The sequence below is a fragment of the Anolis carolinensis genome, chromosome 4 (genome assembly GCF_035594765.1).
Source record: "Anolis carolinensis isolate JA03-04 chromosome 4, rAnoCar3.1.pri, whole genome shotgun sequence".
NCBI classification, from domain to species: Eukaryota; Metazoa; Chordata; class Lepidosauria; order Squamata; family Dactyloidae; genus Anolis; species Anolis carolinensis.
The window spans coordinates 90,004,551-90,029,992 of record NC_085844.1 but is presented as its reverse complement, the minus strand read 5'-3'; the positions used below and the strand labels follow the sequence as shown (position 1 = coordinate 90,029,992).

The 25,442-nt window shown below is 39.8% G+C and overlaps 1 protein-coding gene and 1 long non-coding RNA gene across 4 annotated transcripts in view; both read right to left on the bottom strand.

Moving 5' to 3' along the window:
• The window catches only part of crb1 (crumbs cell polarity complex component 1), a 188,275-nt gene extending 178,992 nt beyond the window's left edge, over positions 1–9,283 (bottom strand). The window contains exon 1 of one of the 2 annotated variants that reach the window (XM_062980775.1): positions 9,033–9,283. In XM_062980775.1, the coding sequence (XP_062836845.1) occupies positions 9,033–9,102 (70 nt within the window). In that variant the 5' untranslated portion in view covers positions 9,103–9,283. The remainder of the gene's footprint in view (positions 1–9,032) is intronic. The other variant, XM_008119991.3, reaches the window with a different exon arrangement.
• Positions 9,284–11,837: 2,554 nt separating this feature from the next.
• LOC134299001 (uncharacterized) lies at positions 11,838–25,434 on the bottom strand. Of its 2 annotated transcripts, XR_010006159.1 has the most exons (4): positions 25,174–25,434; positions 15,822–22,133; positions 14,581–14,708; positions 11,838–12,624 (listed from the first exon to the last, which is right to left on the bottom strand). It is a non-coding gene; the product is annotated as an uncharacterized LOC134299001 (long non-coding RNA). The 2 variants fall into 2 exon arrangements; XR_010006158.1 differs by having other exon boundaries at positions 11,838–14,708.
• Positions 25,435–25,442: the final 8 nt, after the last annotated feature.

Below are 25,442 nucleotides of genomic sequence, written 5' to 3'. Positions count from 1 at the left end.
TAAATGATGCACAGGAACTTTCTGCCAGGCTCTGTGCTAAAAGAGAAGAGGAAGCGGCACATACCACTACCTCAGCAACACAGGAGCCTTCTTGTGTTGTCTTACCAGCAATGGGGGGAAGCCAGGTGGCAATGTTTACCCCCATATGATATGGGGTAAGCCAATTCATGCAATGTGGGGTGTGGAGCGATGGGATTTCAACACCTCCCACCGGGAACCCATGGATTAACCACAATGCAGGGCAAATCCATGGGCCCTTACGATGAGGCCATTAGGGTTACTCCAAATATGAAACGACCTGAAGGCATACTACAATGATCCTAACTAACTTGGCTATCTCATCAGCCAAAACTTCCCATTTAAATACTGGTGAGTTTATATGCAGGGCTCGAGGAATCCAAGGCCAGAGTTAAAATTGCTGGAAGAAACATTAACAACCTTAGGTATGCAGATGATACCACTCTGATGGCCGAAAGCGAGGAAGAGCTGAGGAGCCTTATCACCAAGGTGAAAGAAGAAAGTGCAAGAAAACCAAGATCATGGCAACTACACCTATTGATAATGGGCAAATAGAGGGAGAAAACATGGAGGCAGTGACAGACTTTCTAGGCGTGAAGATCACTGCAGATGCAGACTGCAGCCAGGAAATCAGGAGACGTTTACTTCTTGGGAGGAGAGCAAAGCCAACCTTGACAGAATAGTGAAGAGCAAAGACATCACCTTGGCAACGAAGGTCCGCATAGTCAAAGCAATGGTATTCCCCATATTAACCTATGGATGTGAGAGCTGGACCATAAGGAAGGCTGAGCGAAGGAAGATAGACGCTTTTGAACTCTGGTGCAGGAGGAAAATCCTGAGAGTGCCTTGGACCGCAAGAAGATCCAACCAGTCCATCCTCCAGGAAATAATGCCCGGCTGCTCACTGGAGGGAAGGATATTAGAGGCAAAGCTGAAGTATTTTGGCCACATCATGAGGAGACAGGAAAGCTTGGAAAAGATCACGATGCTGGGGGAAATGGAAGGAAAAAGGAAGAGAGGCCGACCAAGGGCAAGATGGAGGGACGGTATCCTTGAAGTACCTGGCTTGACCTTGAAGGAACTGGGGGCAGTGACGGCCAACAGGGAGCTCTGGCGTGGACTGGTCCATGAGGTTACGAAGAGTCGGAGACGACTAAACGACTGAGCAGCAGCAGCAGAGTTTATACTGGTTAAAATTGTTCTTCATTTTAAATATTGCATTGTTCTTTCAATTTTTGTTTGCATTACAAATAAGATATGTGCGGTGTGGATATTTGTGTGTTTGTGTGTTTTTTTCATTTGTGTGTTTTTTTCAAACTATAGTCTGGCTCCTCAACAGTCTGAAGGACTGTGAACTGGTCTTCGGCTTAAAAAGTTTGAAAACCTCTGCATTACAGCTTTTGTTCCTAAAGAAAACATACCTGGATGACATAACTTTCCTCCTCACATTCTCCTGCTGTGAAGAAATTATGTTCGAGGAGACGGAAGGTGTGAGGAGGAAGATCTCTGCTCCTCTACTGCGTCTCCTCACACATCATTCCTTGTTCTGGGAGGACATAAAGAGGAAAGTTATGGTGGCCAGGTACCTTTTCTTTAAAATGAAGGGGGAAATTGAGGGCTTGGGAGAGGAGTAGGCACCATCCCGCACCTTTGGGCTCCAGGAGCCCAAAAGGCGCAAGATGGCAATGAAGACTCACTCCTGGGTAGCCCTGGGACTACCTGGAAGTGAGTCTTCAGAGGCCCAATGCCCCATTAGACTTCGGCCTTTCAGCAAGGCCTGAATCTAATTGGGTATCTAAATGATTTGGAAGAAACCAAAGAAGCCTTGGTTTGTTCTGAATTAATTCATTTTTACCAGAGGCGTTGTTTGGACACCTATGGTAAAAACTGAGATGAATCCCAGTTTTTGGACCTCTCTGGATGGGTCCTATGATTGTTATTCATGGAGGCAAGGGCATCACTATGATTGCTGTCATCATGATATCCCCATGAATGTCCTCCCATATCATAATATTGCAGCAAAAAAATGTGACTATAAAGAACCAGAAATAACTATATGTGCAGGCAAAGCCACATCATTTGAAGTGTTATTTTAATCAGCGAATAATGACAGCTCTTACCTGAGTGCTGGTGCATTAAAAGGGTCAAAAAATAAATTTGCATAAATTTTAAGCCTTGGATGAATCTGCACTAAAGAATTAGTTATGGCTGAATGCTATGGAATTCTGGGATTTGTGGTTTAGTGAGACTTCACTATTCTGGAAGGAAAGCTAAAGCCCTTGTAAAACTGCAACTCTCATGATTCCATAGCACTGAGCCAAGGCAATTAAAGCAGTATCAAGATGCATTAATTCTACAATGTAGATGCACCCCCAAAAGGTATATTGATAAGAGTACATGTAAATTGGGCTTATGGAAAATGTTTTTGCTTATGTCTAATTACAATGATATTTTTATTTAAAGAATTCTGCAGAAATAAGGCACAAACATTCTGCAACTTGGTGTCAACTCCTCTGATGGTGTCACAATTCACACCTCCTACACACTCCTAGTGACACCATTGCCTGATGCAAGGGGCCCTCATGTACAAGATAACCTTTTGCTAATTGAAAATTGCTTGCTTAAATGTACTCTTTCCTTTAAAAATCTCTTCTTTTCCACTCTTTTCTTGTACCTTTGCTCAGTGTATGTGTGTGTGTGTACAGGATTTTCATCTTGTACGAGAAGCAAAGGGAAATGTTCTGCAGAGTCAGATGTGGGAATAATACAAATTAGACCATTCAGTAAATGACAATTATGTTAATGTTATACAATAAGGGGACCACAACCAATTACAGGAGCAGCAATCCAACATTTTGTTTTTGTTTGGGGCAAAACAAGTGTGGATCAGGAAGTCTGTGTAAAGACAGCCCAGCAAAGGGCGCACACAGCCCCGGGACCACCTTATGCCCCCCCCCCCTCCAAGAAGGTTGTTTACATACGGGGACATATTTCCTCTCTGTCAAACCAAATGACACACTCCTGCTCCCCATTTATTCAGCCTCATTTCCCAACATCAACTATCATTTCTTCAAGTTGCGACAAACTCAGCAATGTAAAGTACATTGACTGATACAATAGTATTTGTTTGCTTTTTTTTCTCCAGGTGTGATGTATTAGGTATCAGGAAGAGCAGCTCTGACGTCTGAGGATGAGGGGATTTTACATTTCTCCTTTCACTATCCTCTCTGTCCTCCCCACTTCCATTCACCATTACGATCTCTGGCAGCCTAACAAGAACAATCTGCTCTGATATATTCCAGCACGATGCTGTTATCACAGTATAGTGACCTCTGGCATGATAGCCTGGCAGTCCCCACAGACATTTCAAGTACAGTAGAGTCTCACTTATCCAACACTCACTTATCCAACATTCTGGATTATCCAACACATTTTTGTAGTCAATGATTTCAAAACATCGTGATATTTTGGTGCTAAATTTGTAAATACAGAAATTACTACATAGCATTACTGCATATTGAACTACTTTTTCTGTCAAATTTGTTGTATAACCTGATGTTTTGGTGCTTACCATATATACTCGAAGATAAGCGGAGTTTTTCAGCCCTTATTTATGAGCTGAAAAAGCCTCCTCGGCTTATAATCTGGTCAAGGTCAAAGCCGGCAAGGAGCCTGCAGGCTATTGCTTGCAATATGTGATCTATTTCTCTCTTCTTCCTTATCAGTGAGTTTACTTTTGCAAAGCCTCCCTCGCTCTTAATCAAGGGAATGTTTTGAAAAAAGAGACATCCTTGCAAGTCAGGAAGAAGAAAAATATACATTCATTAATCTTATGAAAGCATTTTCCCCTGAAATATTTGTTACACTTAATATATAGGCATTAACCCTTTGCAAGCTTTTGCAATCTCTATGTACCTTATATGTGTATCTATATACATTAATTTTATATATGAATTTCCCCTCATATGTTTGCAGGTCTTTGCAAATATCTATATAAAGAGAGATGTCTGGATAGATAAGAACATATTCTTACCTACCTATATATAGGGCTTGGAAATATTACTGGGGGGAATGAACACACAAATATATATAGACATGTCTAGATAGATGTGTGTGTGTGTGTGTGTGTGTGTGTGTGTGTATAGGGCTTGCAAATATTGTAGGGGAAATGCACAAACACACACACATATGCATTTCACATATGCATTTCCCCTGAAATGTTTGTTTCCCCTGAAACAAACGTTTCAGGGGAAATGCATATGTGAAATTAGTATCTATAATTATAGATCTATATCTAGCTCTGCATTGTTTATATAAGCATTAATTGTTTGCCTGTTACTGTGTTGGAAGCTGGCCTGAATCCCCATGGGGAGATAGGGATCCAAATGAAGTTTTTTTTAAAATTATTATTATTATTATTATTATTATTATTATTATTATTATTATTATTATTATTTATTAGGTTATTGTTGATACCATATTTTTTGTTGCCCCTACTTTTCCACTTATAGAGCTAGTTTATTGCTTTTCTTTGAAATACGGTAAATATTCAAAAACATTTAACCTACTGATGCCTCGATTAATGAAATTTTATTGGTATCTATTTTTATTTTGAAATTTACCCATAACTGCTCAATTTCCCACCCTTGGCTTATACTCGAGTCAATAAGTTATCCCAGAACTCTTTGGCAGAGAAGACTAAAGATCTCACATGATTCCATAGTATTGAGCCGTGGCAGTCCAATTGCATTAATTTACACTGTAGATGCACCCTAGGATTCAGTTTCTGATTCTGCTTTCTGGAAAATAGCTAAACAGTTCCACTGAATTCTGGAAAATGTAATTGATTAGATCCTGATTAAAGATGTTCTCCACAGTTATCTGGGAGCATCAAAGTCCCTTTTGTAATTATATTCAGATATATGATCAATTAATTGAATTTACAGTCTGCTGAACTCAGTGGGACAATTAATTGAAAATAGGCTCAATTGAAATTAATGAGACAAGTTAGTAATGACTTGATTATTTCATTGAGAAATAAAATTAATACTGACTGGACTCAGAACATTATTTCTTGTAATACGTTATGGTATTTTTGATCAAGCTGAGCAGGGCTTATAACAGAAGGAAGTTTAATATTTGCAAAGTTTGGCATGCATCACCTTTGGACTCAAAAGAAGGAGTATGAAATCTCAGTTCTTTTTCCAATGGAACCAGACAATATTCCCATACAGCAGTACATGTCTGATCCCATCACTTTGCAGTGTCAACTTAGCTAATGACAAGATATATAATGGCTATATCCCAGAAGTGGGATAAAGTGTCAGTATTCGGTGAGTGCTCCTCCTAGGAAAAAAACTCTGAAGAACCTTTCTCCAACCTCATCCACCAGACTATATTTCTTATTGCCCTGACCAACATGGCAAACATTGGAACTTCATTTTAAGCTTTCGATGTAGCAGATTCTGTTGAAAATATAAGCCATAATCAATTAAGATTATACAAGTATCTCAATAATTTATCGCACAAGTCCTAAAAATGGGTTCGGTTGCTGCAAGCCCGTCTTGCTAAGAGCTAGAACCACTCTTCTTATTGCACCAATCTTTGCTGTAAATTTTTTCAGCAAAGGGCCATTTAAGTCTACTGCAGCAGCTCAGAACTCCTTCCAACTCATATTTTCATCCATGTACCATATGTAAAAAAGTTTTTTTTTCATGTAAGTATTGCAGGTAAACAATTTCATGAAATTGCAAGCTGGGTGTTTGTAGTTTCAGGTAATTACTTCTGCATTTCCAAAGTACACAAACACTGTCCCTACAAACATAAAAATATAAAGCTGGATTTTGCAATATGCAGTCTTTCCCTATTTTGTGTATTCTATAAGGGGGAGGTGTACTTATGACTGCCAAACTTTGTTTTGGGCTGCAGGAATATTTGCAAAACAGACACAAACAGCTTGCAAGCAGAAAGGAAATGCTTAAAAATTATCTGCACTGGAATAAAAAAAAAAGAATGGATAGACAAAAGTGGGAAGTTATGGCGTACAGCTAAAGTCCTTTTGGACTGCTTGATGGAAGTGAGTTGGTCAGCACCTTGGGAGTGAGGAAGTGAAGCTGCTGAAAGTGACAGACAAAACATGTCCACAAAAATAGCGCATGTCTCGTACCCACGACAGCAGCGCTTTTGACCTATCACACTACTTCAGCAACACACTTTGGAAGCACTTTCCACTACCGAAAAATAGTTCCCTGTTTTTCAAAGAAGGCAACCTGACAATGAGTTGAAGATTGCTCTGAGGTGACTTAACAACAATGTTGTGCAATCTTTGCGGCTACAGGGGCTTCTGACATACAATACATGGCGCTTTAGACTGGCCACCTTATCACATTGAGAAATTTCCCAGTCATAGGACACTTCAGCCTCTTTTCAAGCATGGAGGGGCAGTGAGCTCATCACATGAATTAAATGACTTCTGGCCATCATGCATAGCCCTCTATGATTGAAAAGAGGGAGAAGTGTGTTGAAAGGAGAGAACTCTGGCAACCGATCTCATCACATTGAGAAATTTCCCCATGATAGGATACTTCAGCCTCTTTTCAAGCATGGAAAAGAGGCACGGGGCTGATCACATGTTCCAGGGTTGAAAAGAGGCAGAAATGTCCTGAAAGGAGGGAACTCTGAACATAGGACAGCAATCGTGTTCAGATCTCCTACCTCTTATCACACTTTACTCTCATGTTTACAACTGAAAAACTGGTGTGATTAAAACCATAGCAGTTTCCTATCCGGTTTTATTGTCCAACAATTAGCAATGGTTTTAACCTGGATCACTGTCTCTTGGATCTTATGGGCCTTGATGCAGAACCATAGGATCCCATGGAAAGAAATGGTTGTAAACTGATGTCAGTCTCCTTTAATGTAAGGGGCTTTGGGCAGGGCCAGGGATCTCTTGGTTTTTGGCTATTATTGTTTATCCTGATTAAAAACAAAGAAGTAATACAGTAGAGTCTCACTTATCCAAGCTAAGCGGGCCGGCAGAATCTTGGATAAGTGAATATCTTGGATAATAAGGAGGGATTAAGGAAAAACCTATTAAACATCACATTAAGTTATGATTTTACAAATTAAGCACCAAAACATCATGTTGTACAACAAATCTGACAGAGAAAGTACTTCAATACGCAGTAATATTATGTTGTAATTACTGTATTTAAGAATTTAGCACCAAAATAACACGATATATTGAAAACATTGACTACAAAAATGGCTTGGATAATCCAGAAGCTTGGATAAGCGAGGCTTGGATAAGTGAGACTCTACTGTATCATGATATTTTGGTGCTATATTCGTAAATACAGTAATTACAACATAACATTACTGCATATTGAACTACTTTTTCTGTCAAATTTGTTGTATAACATGATGTTTTTGGTGCTTAATTTGTAAAATCATAAACTAATTTGATGTTTTATAGGCTTTTCCTTAATCCCTCCTTATTATGCAACATTTTCGCTTATCCAAGGTTCTGCCGGCCCATTTAGCTTGGATAAGTGAGACTCTACTGTACTGACTTTGTGAGGAATATAAAATGAATGTATTGCCAGCTTTTAAGTTTCCACATGTGTGAGTGTGATGGGGAGGCAAAACGTAAAACGGAACTGCTGAAAATATAAGAGAGACAATTGTCTACTCTTAAAGGGATGGTCACCTATGCCTTCCACAATGAGGTGGTGGGATTTGGAAATGTCATAATTTAAGTTCTCACTGAGCCAAAAAAACTCTGTTTGCAACCTTGGGCTACTCATTCCCTCTCATTTATGATGTACTTCACAGGGTTGTTAGGATAAAATAAGGAGGAAGAGAGATGTATATCATGCACCAATATTAGTGGAAGAAAAGAGGAATATAAATGTAACTAACATATAACTGCTAGACAGCTATGTACATGGATATATATACTCAATGACAATTTGAAGCTAGTGCTTATTGTACAACCATTTAGATATAACTCCTGAAGTTTTCCTAGTCTGCATCCCCACCTCTTGTTAACAACTCACAGCACCTGCTTTATCCCAGACTATAAGCCTATGTGTGTAGGAACAATTTGACAACACAACAGAAGGTGACCCAGATTACAAGACACTGGTCGCTAATGCCAAGTCTCCTTGTTTAATGGCAGCTGTTGGCAGCTTGTACGATTAAAATTCAGCTGGCACAAAGCGCACAACCTTTTCAGACACAATATGCACATGGTTTCAAAGCCTGCTCTATAGAGCCTTCCCTTCCTAAGCATACACATCAGCCTTGCCAGCAGAACTTCCTTTATATTTACAACAACATACAGCATCATCTGTCTGATGACATGATGAAAGAAAACCCTTCTGAAAGCTCCCTCCTCCCATTCACCCTGTAAAGTGGGAGTTTGTTGAAAGGGTTTTTCTTTTATTCTTTTTTTTTAATCAATAGCAAACACTTTCCCCCTTGTAATGGAAGGTCAAATTTTACAAAGCTAAAACGAAGTACGGTGTGACATTAATTGACCAAATTCCTGGGGTCTTTTATGAGATGGTTGGAGAGCTCCCTTCCTTTGAAGGAGAAAGAAAGAAAGCAATATAGAAAGAAACTGAAAGCTGCCAAAATATATGCAACAAACCAATTAATATGCTGTTATCACATGTAGAAAGTTAAACCATCTGAATATTCAATATTATAAAAGCTGAGCTTGATAAGATTTGGATAATGTGTTTAAAAAGGATAACAAACCTTAATTCATACAGCATCCTCTAAATAACCACTCATTCATTTAAAAAGTTATTCCTCTCTTTCTGACTCTCTTGAACTCTTATGACCTCGAAACCATCTGTTCACTGGTTTTCGATAACTCAGGAACTAATTCCGATGTCTTTTCATGTTTTACAAGCTTGCTTTCAGAAACTTCTGCTAGACCTGTTGACCTGTTTACTTATGACACAGGACTTGCAACATGAATGGTGAAAGGGAATATGAATGCTTACTTTTGAAATGGATGAGCAGCAAGAAACTGAGGTAGAAGACGAGGAGAGAGTTGGTCCTGGATGGAGCCATATTATTTGTCCTGATGAACCATCTTCCTTGGAAGTTACCAGTCCCCCAGGGGATGCTGTGTGTCTATTTATTGCTTCCTATTTCTGCCCTGAACCTAGGACAGCGGTCAAGGCACAGAGTCCCCGGCATGCCATCTCTGCCTCTGTCCCTCGCCAGCATGCACTGCAAACCTGCAGAGTTCAATTTAAAAGGCATTTGCGCTTGGTAAGATTTTACTCCAGCAGCTTTGGGTGATGCCTCAAACCTGGCGCAGATTTCACTGCTGAGTGGACTGGAGTCTCTCTTGCCTGCCTTAGTATTATGAAGAGTCCTGCCACTGGGGAGAGATAATGCCTTCAAACTCCATCCCAAAGCACTCTTTTTGAGATTTTCCTTGAGGAATCTACAGCATTATTCCCCAAAACCCTACATGATAACGCAAAGTACAATATACTTTTACAGATTGGTTTGGGCAAGTGAAATAAGCGCTATTTTAAATGATAATGCCACAATTCGATCTGCTGCGGGTTTCTGCATAAAGGGATGTTGAGGTGAAGACCTGTATTATTGAGTGTTTGGTTCTTTGCTCTGCTGTAGTTCTAAGCACCAATGGAAATTAAGTTAGTCAGTTATGCTCATGTATTGTGTATATACAAGGGCACTTGGAACAAATTATTGCATTATGGACTCCCACTCACCTTCCAATCAGCCATTATGTTCTCTAGGATATTTTATTCCATTTCTCCAATCCATTGCAGTACCTGTTTTTGGGGCTTGGTAATAATAATAATAATAATAATAATAATAATAATAATAATAATAATAATAATTACAATCTGTCAACTGAAAAAGGCCACCCTACTGGGATCTGCACTCATCATCCGAAAATACATCACACAGTCCTAGACACTTGGGAAGTGTTCAACTTGTGATTTTGTAATATGAAATCCAGCATATCTATCTTGTTTGCTGTGTCATAATAAATAAAATAATAATAATAATAATAATAATAATAATAATAATAATAATAATAATAATTTTATTTTTATACCCCACCCCATTTCCCCTAGGGGACTCGGGGCGGCTTACATGGGGCCAAGCCCAGGCAACAAACAATATAAAACTCAATAAAAACAAATCATAAGCAAATAAAATCACATATACCAATAAACAATAAGCACACTTTGATAAAATCCTGGGTTGGCTCCTAAAAGAGGTAGTGGGCCAGAAAAGTGCAAATAGTTTTGTACGGTATAAATTAAGAAAGAGGTAGCAAAGAGTTGAGGCACAGACATACAAAAATGAAAAGAGTTCTGAAAATATCCACATTCCACATTTAGAATTGTAAAAGGATCCTCAGGGTTTTGGTTCCAGGGTCCCTATTGATACTAACATCTACAGATGCTGAACTCGCATTATATACAATGGCGTAGTAAAATAGTGTTCTATATTTAAAATGGGAAACAATTGAAATGAATGTCAAAGAGAGCCTGAGGTTCGGTGAAATTGCAGGAGGCATGTGTAAGGTATGCCAGTGCCTACACATCAATGTAGTGCTTGATTCCCCCCGCCGCCGCCGCCCCCCTCCCCCCCCCCCCGGCACATTTTTATGCCATGGTTGATCGAATCTATGGACACATAATCCATGGACACAGAACGTGTCCGTAAATACTTGAAGTAGTATCTCAAATTAAGCGAGAAACACACCGGCAACTAAATAAGATGATAGCAGCTCATGTCCGACAACTACATTAACTTAAGTTCCCAGTTGCACTGAATGGTTGGTCAACATCGTGCATACTGGTGTCGACTGTAGCTATGATAGCTGTGCTGATATTTGGAGTGCAGTGTCAGATGGGCTACAGTATTCCTTCTCTACTACATCACAACCCCCACTGACTAGTTTGGCGAACACTAGGACATAAATTACTTGAAAATGTAATAGAGCTAATATCATTGTGACTGTTCTGGTGATTTGTCTCTAAAAAGATTGGCAGGGGGAAAACCTGGGTTATTTTAATAATATCATTTGCATGAAGAGAATACAGAATCTAAATGTCATGCAATTTCGCCTAGAGATGATTTTGATATCATGCAATTTTCTCACTGCTTCCACTTGTGATGTGTTTGAACTACTCAGGCCACTGCCCTCCCATTGTGAGATGCAGCCTTTCATTGCCCTCTGGACTCTTGTAACTCTGATTACTCCCCTCATCATGGTGATTCTGTATCTATTTCCTGTTCTGAGAATCCATGTAATTGCTCCTGATTTTTTGCTCTTACTCTCAAGTATCCAATGCTTTCTAGCTGGAATTATTATTTTCAACTTTAAAATACCTAAAGCTGGGCTCCTCTAAATGTGGCAAAGGTAGAGGAAGGTTGCTGGAGGCCGGGTTATTTGTTCCTGTATTTCTTGGATTTAGACCTATGTGGAGAATAATGTGGTCATTTCAACTTCTGTCTTTTGCCTGAAGTTATTGCATTTCATCACAGGTTGCTTGACATGTTTATTGTGAAGTTTTTCTATATCCAACATGGAAAAGAACTAGTATGTAACGTTTAAAGAGGAAAACATAAAGCCCCCCCCAAAAAAACCCTATCTTGCAGTCTGAAAAAGTCATTTTTTAGTATAAGCCTCAAGGTATTGAGGTCGAATTTAGACTATGGACTGCATGTAAAGGAGGGTCCTGCCTGGTGAGAATTTATGTTAACACCCAAAGTTTCAGATTTAAAAATACACTTGTCAGAGGTGAAGATAGGCAATAGAGGCTTTAATTACAATCTGGCCAGAAAGGATGCATGTAAGAGTAGCACCAAAAATGCTAGCATTAACAGACACTGTACCAACATGTATTTTCATACATTTAACAGTTATTCAAGTTTTCTCCCTTGGTCCGCTCCCTTTTCTGATTGGCCAGCAGAGGAGCTGGCCCGAAGCGTCACCTCGATTGGTCGGCACTGTGGTGATGCTTTCGCCACCAGGCAGCGTTTTTGTGGTGGAGGGGAGGAGATGAAGGAGGACATGCCCCCAAAAAGGACCAATCAATGCTGGCTCTCCTGGAAGGAGGCAGGCCCAGGAAGTCCATGATCATATTTCAGAGAGCTTAGAGAACTTTCCAGGTAGTATATAATCCAGTTTTGGGTGATCAAGTGCCTGGGATGCAGAAAAAAGGGTCCAGATTAGGATGTATATTGTGAGCCTCTGATGATGAGGAAATCCCATGGGAAAAGCAAATGTGTGGGCATTCAGAACAAAATGTGGTGATCTTCTGTAATCAAGTCTTGGGTGAAAAGAAAGAAGTCCAGTGTGTGCACATCCTTTAGCCTTCTGTTTCCATAGTCAGCCACCCCTCAACTCAATTGAGGGGAATCAGTGGATAAGGATCAGTTTGATGATATCAGATTGAGAACAGAAACCTCCTGCTGTGCTACACACATAATGGGTCTTTGATGGTCATCTTTATTCAACGGATTAGCCCAACCCAAAAGTCTAGGAAATTTCTTTGTGTGGTCAACAGGGAGGTGATGACCCTGTGGCTGTGTCTGGCAGAAATAATGTTTTAACACATTTTGATATATATACATCTATATAAATAAAAATGTAAATGTACATTTGTTCATAACATCATATTTCCCAAACTACTTCAATGATTACTACGAAATTTTGACACAACACAGCAATCTAACTGGTGAGTGTTTTTATGTATTCACACATCTACTATTAAACAGATGACACATCTGAGACAGGTAAAAACATGCTTAGCTTCAAAAACATTGCCATCTGCTTGACGTTCAAGCAACACACACTATACTATATATGACTGTTAAGGTTCTAAAAATTCAATCTCCCGTGCTCTGCACTTGGCTCTCCTCCTCGTGGCCTCCATCCCCAGTTCCCTCCACCCTGGCCCCACCTCCAGGACCAAGATACCTGTCTTGCTGGCCTCCTCTCTTCCAAGAGAAGAAGCCCCCAGTGCCACCACCATCTTGCCAGTGCTGGAGTCACCATTACGGTTCTGTGGCCTGGTCACCCTCCACTGAGTCTGCCTTCCTGCCTCCCTCTGGAGCAGAACTGGGAGAAGACAAGCAGGAAAAGGGTGGCGGAGCAGGTAGAGAAATCCAGGCTGGAGAGAGAGGTGGGGCATGAGCCCGGGGGGAGGGAGGCGCAGCCCAAGCCCCAGGTTCCCATAGCCTCATGCACTGCTCGGCCTTGCCTGGTACCGCCTCATACCCGCACCTCCTGCCTACCTCCAGAATAGAACCAGGAAAAGGGTGGCGGAACAAATCGGGAAATCCAGGCCGAGGAGAGGGCAGGCTTGGCCCCAGGGGAGGGAGTGAAGGAGGCAGGCATGGAGGTAGGCCCAGCCCAAACCCCGAGCTCACATAGCATTATGTTATGCCTGGCGGTGCCCAGCACCGCCTCATGCCCGTGCCTCCAAAAAGACTGAAGGCTCAGATGGAAGAAAGGATTGAATGGTAAGAAGGGAGAGATAGATATTATTATATAGACCAGTAACATTGTCATTACTGTAATTATTATATACACCAGTATTAATATTATAATATAAATTCTTGTTATTATTAGTGTTATAATACAGGGCATGGAGCCTCCGGTGGCTCAATGTGTTAAAGTGCTGAGCTGCTGAACTTGCACACCGAAAGGTCCCAGGTTCATACCCGAGGAACAGAGTGAGCGCCCGCTGTTGGCTCCAGCTTCTGCCAACCTAGCAGTTCGAAAACATGCAAATGTGAGTAAATCAATAGGTACCACTCCGGCGGGAAGGTAACGGCATTCCATGCAGTCATGCCGGCCACATGACATTGGAGGTGTCTACGGACAATGCCGGCTCTTCGGCTTAGAAATGGAGATGAGCACCAACCCCCAGAGTCGGACACGACTGGACTTAACATCAGAGGAAATCTTTATCTTTTAATACAGGGCAGTATGTTTATTATTACCACCATTATTGTTGTTGTTGTTGTTATTTAGACCAGGGTTATTATTATTATGACATAGACTAATAGCTATATAAATGAGCCAACAAAAATTGTATACCCAAAATTGTATATATTATTATTTTTATTATCTTTGTGTCTTTTTTCTTCTTTTCTATTATTTTATGCCTAATAAAATTGATTTTAAAATTGTATACCCATAAGCATTGTGAAATCAGATATAATTTCTTTTATTTCTTTTCAATTTCACCAGACTGGGCCATAGCAATGCATGCCTGGGTACAGCTAGTATGTATGTGTGTGTATGTATGTATATATATGTATATAGGACAAGGAATAAAAGATGAAGATGTAATATGAGCAAAAGCTGCACAGAGGGAATATAATGTATGTAGGAGCTGTAAAGAGAGATACATTCTATTAAAAGGTTGGTGTTTCTTTCCTGAAGAATGGCCATGTTAATATTTTGCTACAAAAACAAGGAGACTTGTGGCATCTTAGTAATTAATCAATTATAATTAGCATAAGCTCTCAAATACTCACATCAATGTAGATTGAAGCCTAATAGAGATCCTTACTTTTAGTACATAAACTACCACAATTTCTCTGGCTGGCAATCTGCAGAGAGTACAGTGGGATCTTGGAATCTCCGAAGTGCTGGTTCCAGATTCCTGCATGGATAACAAAAAATGTAGATGCTGAAAGCCCTTATTTATAAAATGGTGCAGGATAGCAGTAGAGGGAAGTGGTAAGCTGTGGCCACTAGGCATATATTCTTCAAGCTCCCCCATCACCGGGGAGCCTGCCAACTGCCTACTTCCACCTTCAAAACAGTGGCACTTGGGCTCATTTATTCACAAGGCAGAATCAAGCATCTGGTGGGTTTCAAGGTTTTGAAAATTGAGGTATGCATTAGATTCAATGGCACATTAGACTTGATTAAATTCTAGGACCTTCATAAGGAGGTCCTAGAACCAAACCTTAGAAGATACCAAGGGCCCACTGTATATATTAGCATCCTCAACTTTTCTAATAGTTTTTAAAAAGTGAATTAAAATAGAGTTAGACAGTTTAAACAATAGAGGTATAAAAGGATTTCGGGGGGGGGGGGGAGGTTAAAGATCTTTTACCTAGCGAGAACAATTGAAACTAAAAATACAAGATGTTAATAACCAGTTGTCTATTTATAGGGCAAGTACTAGTATACCCGAAAGGTCAGAAAATTTGAGAGCTCTTACAAAGTGTGAAATGAAAAAGTTCCACATTCCATCAGAGGCTAGAGGAGCATATCTATGAAATATTTACAGCGCATGGTATTTATTGGCAGTCTCTGATCCAAATATAAACCAGAGCTGATCTTGATTAATGTCCAAGATCAGACAAGACATAATGCCTTTAAGATGTTTAGGCCTACGGCATGTATCAGATAGTAGTGTTATTCTACAGATTACTTTTCCTCCTACTGACTTCATTCTTTGTAGCTTTGTCAAACAGCATGTGAAGCAGCGACACTGACATGCATCCCTATTGCTTCCTACTGGGTTCATCCATGTACACATTACAGTATTCATCCCAGGATTTCAACAGGGTCAGTTAAAAGAATACTTGAGAGAAACTGCTGGAATCCAGATGGGAACTGGGGATGTTTTGTGTTTTAACATGTAAAGTACTCCTTGAATATCTTTCATGAATTACAAGCAAAAACAAACTGACACTGTACTGAGTACTACATGCATCCCTTGGGAGCTACAGAACTCAATAGTGTGTGATTTGGTTATCCTTACCTTTGATGAGCTCTTGTAAAAAGAACATGGTTTTTTATTTCGTAGCGTGTGGTTAATACCACCGGGAAGTGATTTTGCTGTCAGAAATGGATGCCAGGTCAGCGCTTGACACTGTAGATGAAAATCTTGCCATTAGTATTCTCCACCTTCCTACTAATGAACTGTCTAATCACATTGTTGCTTTCTGTACTAATAATCCTCCCTTGTTGCCAAGGTTGCAGATTTTCAGAAAGAGGGAAATAATATTTTTTTAGCAAAAGCTTTCTACATCCTTCACAGTTAAAAACAGGCTGTGAACTTTCTACCTTCCAGTAGAGGGATTAGAAACTGGCAACTCTTGGGAAAAACCTGGCACCTGGAATAGCCCTGTTTTCTAATTTCAGTGCAAAAGTAAAAGAAAATGTGAAGAAAATTTTGACTGTTCAATGTTGGAGTGAAATTTTGGCCACTGGTTCGGCATCACGCTTTTTCTTTCTTTCTAAAATGACCCACCACCACACTTACTTACTTAGGCTATCCCTCGTAGCTTGAGGAGGATTGTCTTCCATCTCTGGTGTCTTGAGGATGGGTTCTTAGGTGGCTGAAGAGACCTATTCTTGATCTGCATGTTCTCCCGCAGTGAGGACATCGGTTTCCGTGATCAAGCCGATCAGGGTTGGCTTGACGGGCCTTCCTCTTGGCACATTTCTCCCTTAAGCCCTCCATTCGTGCCTCTTTGTACTCCGCAGCACTGCTGGTCACAGCTGACCTCCAACTGGAGCGCTCAAGGGCCAGGGCTTCCCAGTTGTCAGTGTCTATGCCACAGTTTTTAAGGTTGGCTTTAAGCCCATCTTTAAATCTTTTTTCCTGCCCACCAACATTACCTCCACAGTAAGCTGGTCACTAAAAATAGGAATATTCCAATTTTTAAAAACATATAGTTTTAAAATGTGGTTTTACAGAAAACAGAATTTGTTGCACAGAAAGCAATATTTTTGTGTATAAATATTATTTTCTGCACAGGAAATGCTACTTCCTGGGTAGACATTTTTGCTTCTATTGAAAAACATTACATGTAAGTTATGGCAAGTTCACATATATGCTTGAATGGGAGATGGGAGCACTGTCTAGTCAGTTGATGTGGATGTTATCATAGTTAGTATGGCATTAATGGCTAAGTTAATATGTGCCCCCTGTTACACCCAATTGGGTAGCATCTTAGTCCATAGGATGTTATACCCAGAAGATGGACATCAGATGTTATGAGAATCCTCTGTTACCATGCTGATCAGTTGAAGTCTGACTAGGTCATTCTCACCTAGCTGTGACCTAAATCCTGTCTCACATCATTATCATCCATCTAGGAGTCAGGGAAGAAGAGCACCCAACTCCATTCCTACCACTTAATGTACCTGGATCTTGGAATGATGCACCACATGCCACTCCATCCAGGAAACCAATCTGTATCCCACTATTCTAGATGTTATGGCAGATCTGCTTTAAAAAACAGAATTAAAAAAGGAGAGATGAGTGAATTATTTAAAACGTGAAGCCAACTGCTAGCCAGCCTTAGTTCTCACACAAGAACTTGAAAACACTGGAGCGCCAACACATCACCTTCTGAATACTAGTGCTAAGCAATCCACATTCTGCAGGTGAAGTAACATTGCCTATACAGAAGAATGGGTGGAAAATTGGTGAGGCAGCCCAGTAACTGACATGGCTGGCTTCAGGAATTTTCCAAACTGGTGCTGGGTGAAAGAAAGAACAGAAGAATAAGATCCCTGATACCCATAGGCATAAAAAGCATGATCTGGATTTGCCAGGGAGGGCACTCCCCAAAGCCTGTCTGTCCCTATACAACTAGTCTTTCTAAAATAGCTGAAAATGAATTTGCAAGTCACCCTGGTGACAATGGAGGTCAGAGACTAATAGGGAGCAGTCTCAGGTGCCATATTTCAATGTAGGGAGGAGTTATCCATAGAGAGAGTGCTAGAATGAAGGCAGCCTTAAGTAGATGATGAACACGCAATTGGGAGGACAACAAGAAAGCATGGGAGGACTACCTTAGCTATTGGGAAACAAAGAGGCCCAGCCTTCCAGGCCACAACAGACTCATATGTGGGGTCCCAGAGGTCTGCTGCTTTGTTAAACCACTTCTGGCCATGCAAACCTCATGATCTGTTAAGTGTGACAATGACTATGCAATCACTGGCACAGAGGTTGAGCTACAGACTATCTGCATCACATGCCAAAACCTGCACCTCTGATGCATGATGAGAAATAAAGGACATGTGAGGTCAATTGTTTCCCGTCACACAAAAGGTACTGACAGTAGATCCCTTACCTGAGTGACTACGAGTTATCTACCAAACAGACCTTGTGTCACTGAATAGGAACTTTGGCCACACAGCCCAGAAAACATACAACAACCCTGTGATCCCGGCCATGAACGCCTTCGACAACAAAAAGATACTATTGGTAGGATATACAAGGTGAAGAGGTTAAGAAAATGAGGTTGGCTCAATCAACATCAAAGTTCTAAAGATGTGAAGGTACACCAGAAGAGTACTGGGAAAACCTGTGGAACTCAAAACAAGAGATGAAATTTGCTAGCATTTTGGATGCATGAAACATGTCAGGCTTGGAACAGTACATTGTACTTCAAGCACTGTAGGATGAAACACCTAATCAGTTTCATAACCCAGAGAAACTCTATGGTCTGCAAAGCTTGCACCATTACAGTTTTCTGCAACAAAATTTGCCAGTCTTTTTAGCAAAACTAGAGGCCCAAATGTGAACTGCTACAACTATTAGGAAGAGTTCAAGAAATATTTTTAATAAATCCAGTATTTACATCAATGTTCTCTTCTGAATAAAACCTGAGGTCCCAACCCGAGGCTCCAACCACAGTGAAATGAACTTGACGACCAGCTTTAAATAGGATGCTTCTCCAGAATGAAACCTCACTGTGTTGATGCAGACTTGAAGTGGAAAATTATACCTGAATGATAAGTAGCCATGCTGTTTTTTTTAATATTGCATCTCTCTCTTTTCCTTTTTCTGTTTGTAAAATGTGATATATGATATATGATGTGCAGGATTCCTCCCTGCACATCACCTTCCCCAGCTTCCTAGTCAGACTCCTAACTGCTAGCTTGTTTCTAGATATCAGAGCAAAATGGATCAGTGATATGCCTCCAAGAGATGTCATGTCATTATCAAATATTAGTTCAGACAGCACTCATCATAATTTTGGTGCATTTCGTACATGCCACAGCTTTGTACTGAATTCACTTCTGAATGATTGTCACAATAACTTATTGTTCATACAATATGTGCTAAGAAATGTTATGTGTTAATCCAAAACTCTCTATACTAAGTTTTCTTTGAACTTTGAGCAGTTCAAGCCAGGTGTATTTGTATTATTTAAATGCACAGTAGAAAGAACCTAGGGCCTCTCTTCTCAGGGATGCACCAGCTTTGTAGAATTAATGCAGTTAGACATATATTTAACTGTCAGAGTTCAATGCTCTGGAATTATGGAAGTTGCAGATTTACAAGGTCTTTAGCCAAATAATGCCAAATAATGCTGGTGCCTCACCAAACCTACAAATCCCATTATTCCAGAGCACTGAACCATGGCAATTAGTGTGTCAAACTGTATTATTTCTATGCACCGTAAGAAAGTCTGTGAGAACATTCCTCACTCTATAGCTGAGAAATTGAATGCAAAGCGATGGCCACACTATGCTTAATGACATTTACCTGGTAGTTTAAATGTCTCAGGGTGAGGTTCTAAATTGTGGCTCACCATTCACTACAAGATAGTAATGTTGATAGCTGATTTGATATTCCTACAAATACAATAAGAGCCCCTGGTGATGCAGTGGGCTAAACCATTGAGCTACTGAATTTGCTGACTGAAAGGTCGGTGGTTTGAATCCGGGGAGCAGAGTGAGCTCCCTCTGTCAGCTCCAGCTTCTGCCAACCTAGCTTAGATGTTCTGTTATGTGCTCAGTCCAAGACACCAACGTAAGAGCTTGCTAATGCCAGAGGCTATCATGTCCTCAGTCCTCAATCAAAGGATTTCATCACAAGGAGCTGGAGAAAATGAAGGAAAATGGGAGAAAGGGTGGAGTTTCATGGGGTTCTATTTTTAAAGACCCTTTTTAGTTAGAGGGAATTAGCATTTTGTGTATAGTTTTGTGGGGGAATCAGTCTAGATAGCCCATTTTTCTTTAAGCCACCCCCTTCCTGCCCCTTTACGAATTCTCCCAACAAGGGTGGGGCCTCAGGCAAGCCCTTCCTGTTCATTGGAGAATTAACCATTTTACAAGTGGAAAGTGAGAAGAGAGGAAGGCTAGGAAAATCTACAAAATAGCATGTCACAGACGGAGTCACGTCGAAGACAAGTCAAAGTTTTTACAAAGTCAAGTCAAATATCTGAATCACTCCAGAGACAGACAGACACCAGCATGAGGAAGAACATCAGAGAAGATAAATAATTTAGAGCCTCTTTTTCAAGGACTTTATCTATCTTCTGAGGACTGCGCCAATTAGATCCAGGAAGAGGAAGGGATTCACACTTACATCAGTTATTAAATCCTTGTACACTGTTTTTGTCTAAGTGTCCTCCATTTGTTCCCTGTGCAAGCAGTTCACCTTCCAAGCAGTTAGATAGCGTGGGGGCAGAACACACAGTGTCATCGTTTTATTTATAGTCGGGCAACAAAAGCAGGCAACAGGAATTAACACCACAGAGGGAAATTGGCTATTTTGGCAATCTCTGTAGGGAATTTTAAAATAAGTCAATTGCCAACTGGCTTAGGAATCATTGGAAAAACCAACACTTTAGAAAGGGCAAAATACCTCATCCCCACAGTTGAAGCTTGTGTTATGTGAAGGGCACTGGGGGTTGCAGTTTCTTAAATGTGTAGAAACACTGATGTTTACTGTGTGTGATGAAGTCATAAGTAGTTGGGTGTGTTCATATAGTAAGAACTTAAATTGCATATCAGTCATACCCTGACTTCAATTTTTCTGCCACAGTAGCTCTCAAAGATCCAATAGGAACTCAAAACTGTACAATCCAGATTATGCTTTATTATTTTATTCTGCTGCTTGTATACACTGTATATAATTTCCACTAGGCTCCACTGGACTTCTTCTTTAATATGTGTGTTTAAAACTGAAAAATAGGAGACATCAGTCCTGTGTATAACAATACTGAGATGTCTGCCTTTATTAATATTAAAGGCAACACAGTAGTCTAAGGTACATTATGCTGCTAGAATTAGAGCAATTCCACATGCTCGGGCAATAAAGCTATTAGGAACAATTTTGCAGAAAATCAGAAAAATAATCTTTAATGTGCACTTTCATTTTCCCAGGGAAATGCTTTCCATAATGGAAGATAACTCTAGGCTAAAAAAGCCATAGCAATTTAGGAGTTCAAGAATATTTGGCTTCTAAAGGTGAATTACCATAGCAATGCACGTCATACTAATGGATCACTTAGCATTCTAAAATTTGCTGTTTGTAGCAAAGCCATGGGGAATGTTCAAACCATAAATAAATATAGCTTTAAATATTGTCAATTACAGCCAATGGCAGCAAATTTTTTTGAATGAACAAATTTACTAAGGAATAGTGTGCTTTGTGTCATAAATCCATATTAGTACTAGGCATAAAATACAAACATAAAATTATTTTTAATGTCAGATGCAGACATCAGAAATTTGTAGCAGTCTGAGGAGTGACTTCAGCCATACTCACTTTTAAAGTTAAAATAATAGGCCTTTACCAGTGTTAAAAAAAATTAAAAGAGGTAGAAGGAACTCAAATTGCCTGTTTTACTAGCATTAAGCAAAGAACAGCATTAGGCAATAGGGATGCTAGCATTTTTATCAGATCCTGCTCCTTATTCAGCAATTTGGTGCTTTCTTGAACACATAAGTGTAACATATTCAGCTACATTCAGTTTTGTTTGCCAATTATAAAAGTGAAACACAGTCACATATCCACAGATTCAACTATCAACAGGTAGAAAATATTAACGCTCAACACTCCTCCCTCGCCAAAAGTTCCACAAAGCAAGTCTTGATGTGGCCATTTTATAGAGAATTCACCATTTACTATGATATTGTATATAACTGAACTTGATCAACAGATTTTGCTGGTCATGGAGGGTGCTGGAACCAACTTGAGTAGATACTATGGGCCCACTCATCATTATCATCATCATCATCATCATCATCATCATCGGTGATCCCTTATGGCTGAGTATAATTGTCTTCCAGAAGCAGAGTCTTGGATCCACTGTATGTCCTGCTAAATACATGCAAAATATACCCAACTAAATTCTTTTTTTTTTAATCGTTTTTATTGAATTAAAAAATTTTCATACAATAATTGCTTTTGTCACATAGCAGATATTTAATTTATCATACAATACTTGCATCATTCTTTTATATCTACTGTTGATTAATATCTACTACATTGTTAACATTTGTCTATCTATATATACCCAACTAAATTCAAGCTATTGGAAAGTGTTCTGTTTCAATAGTTTGTAGAAAACTCATATCACTGGGAACTATATTATTTATACCTTAACACAGAATTGCCACTGTCCCTGGCCATGGGACATAAAAAAATTAGGGGTGTATGTTTGCAAGCAAGGAGATAAAGTGATAGGTAAACTGTCACTGTTTCACAAGTACTGACCAAGATCACTGGGAGGTAAGGACTTAAAAAAAAAAAGGGGGAATGTATGGGCATACTTACATGTACACTGAAATCCAGGGCCAGCCCTGAGCATTTGTTCTGGATTGGCCTAGATTCTATGCAGCTCTTCAGATGCTCTGTTACTAAGCCACAATAACAATGAGCAGAATCCAGAACGTCCAGATGAGTCAAACTTGATTCAATCCCATTGAACAGTCACCTTTACTTTGCATGTTGTCCCTTTGGCTGAATCCCCGACTGGAAAGTTCTAGAAAGTTGCTGCTAGTTGCTGGCTCCTTTGCTGACACCAGCAAACTTCTCCTAATGCAGCTGAAAACCAATGGGTTTTACTCTGTTTTACAGACTGGAAGCCCCGAATGTCACACAGACATCCAGGAGTGACTTCTGCTCAAAACTAGGATATAGGTCCTGAGTAGACAGGCCCTAGTTCTGTCCAATGTATTATTATTGTTTTGTTATAATAGCTATATACTATAAAACAGACATCAGTTAAAGAAAATTTGAACATCTTAAAGAACTTCCAGAAAAGATTCAGGAAGATGTGTCCTTCTGGAAGTTGATGAGTGTACTGCCATCATTTCCTAACACTGGCCAGAAAATAGAGCTGTACAACTTTGGAAGACCCACAGGTTTCCTTTGCTATCCTACAGAAATACTGAACTGTCAGGGCACAACCTGGATTACTCTAATATCCTGAGATCAAACTGGAGTGACGAATGCATTCTTAGCATCTCATCAATAGTAATTTGAGTGCTAATGTTTGTTCTTCCTTTTCCTTTAAAAATCTATAATGAAATATTCTTGGCTCTATAACTATAATTGGGTGTATTACATGTTATGATGGATACTTGGTAATCTCCATCATATTGTTTTCGTGGTGACAAGATAATTAGTTAGTATAACTGCAGGTATATTTTAATATACCAATAAATTGCACCGCCTAGTGGACACTTTACCCAATGGTACAGTTCTGTTACTTTACAGGATTTTAAACACATAATAATGCTCTGTTGAACAACCAGATTGTGAACTCACGTGAACTACTAAAGTCCCAAGAGTATTAAGTAGCATTGTATCAGCACTGCGTATTTCAATAGACATTTATATAGACATTTCAGATTGTTCTTTCTGTGGTATTATAGTTATTATTGCTAATTAATAGACATACAATTTTTTTTTTATTGTGGACATTAAGTAATTGGACACATGGCTCAGGTTCAAAGTGGTCGGATTAGAAGAAATCTGAAGAGTCTTTGGCCCTTAAAATCCTTTACAAATATTATAATCCCTATAACTATGTGGTAGGTGTGGGTGCTGGTATACAAATTATTTGGAGGGCCAAATGGTCCTCACTGCACACTGCCAGAACAAGGCAATCTGTTAAATTTGGGATCATGGGCTTACCCGAAATCTGACTACTCAGAACCTAGAAAAATAATTGACTGATTTCCTTCTCTTCTATTCAAAAGCATTTATACCATGATGTTTTGGTGCTTAATTTGTAAAATCATAACCTAATTTGATGTTTAATAGGCTTCTCCTTAATCTCTCCTTATTATCCAACATATTCGCTTATCCAACGTTCTGCCGGCCCGTTTATGTTGGATAAGTGACACTCTACTGTACATGCATTGGTTACCTACCACCTGTTTGGGTTACTAAAAGTATGCCTACAACCGGAAGTGACGATTGCATGAGGTTCTCCTGAGATGTAAAACCCTGGACTTTCCACAGATACAGTAGAGTCTCACTTATCCAACATTCACTTATCCAACGTTCTGGATTATCCAACCCATTTTTGTAGTCAATGTTTTCAATACATCGTGATATTTTGGTGCTAAATTCGTAAATACAGTAATTACTACATAGCATTACTGCGTAGTGAACTACTTTTTCTGTCAAATTTGTTGTCTAACATGATGTTTTGGTGCTTCATTTGTAAAATCATAATTAACTTGATGTTTAATAGGCTTTTCCTTAATCCCTCCTTATTATCCAACATATTCTCTTATCCAACATTCTGCCGGCCCGTTTATGTTGGATAAGTGAGACTCTACTGTACATGCATTGGTTGCCACTTGTTTGGGTAACTAAAAGTATGCCTACAACCGGAAGTGACGATTGCATGAGGTTCTCCTGAGATGTAAAACCCTGGACTTTCCACAGATATACCGTTTCCCCTAAAATAAGACATCCGCAGGAAATAAGACCTAGTAGAGGTTTTGCTGAATTGCTAAATATAAGGCCTCCCCCAAAAGTAAGACCTAGCAAAGTTTTTGTTTGGAAGCATGTCCGCCGAACAGAACACCAGAGCATGCAGGATTGATAAATGTATGTAGTACCATAGAGTGTTGTACATGGAAATATTGGTAGTAACAAGAAATTCTTGATAGGATTCACAGTTTGTCTGGTTATGCTGGTTTGTGATGACAACTACTGTACAGTATATAATAAATGTTCATTTTTTGTTCAATAATAAATGTGAATTCTTCTTCATGGAAAAATAAGACATCCCCTGAAAATAAGACCTAGCACATCTTTGGGAGCAAAAATTAATATAAGACACTGTCTTATTTTCGGGGAAACACGGTATATAAACCTTCCTTGCTTAGTTTCTCCATACCTCACGACCTCTGAGGGTGCCTGCCATAGATGTGGGCGAAACGTCAGGAGAAAATGCTTCTGGAACATGGCCATACAGTCCGGAAAACATACAACAACCCTGTGATCCCGGCCATGAAAGCCTTCGACAAAACAACACCTTATCTTAGCCCCATCTCTCTACGTTTCCCCGCCTTGTGGCTCTCCTCACAGCTTCAATTGGGCATCGGACGTGCAGAGACCTCTATGGCCCTCTTTGCTTCCTCTTGCCCCGCCCCCTTTTCCGGGCAC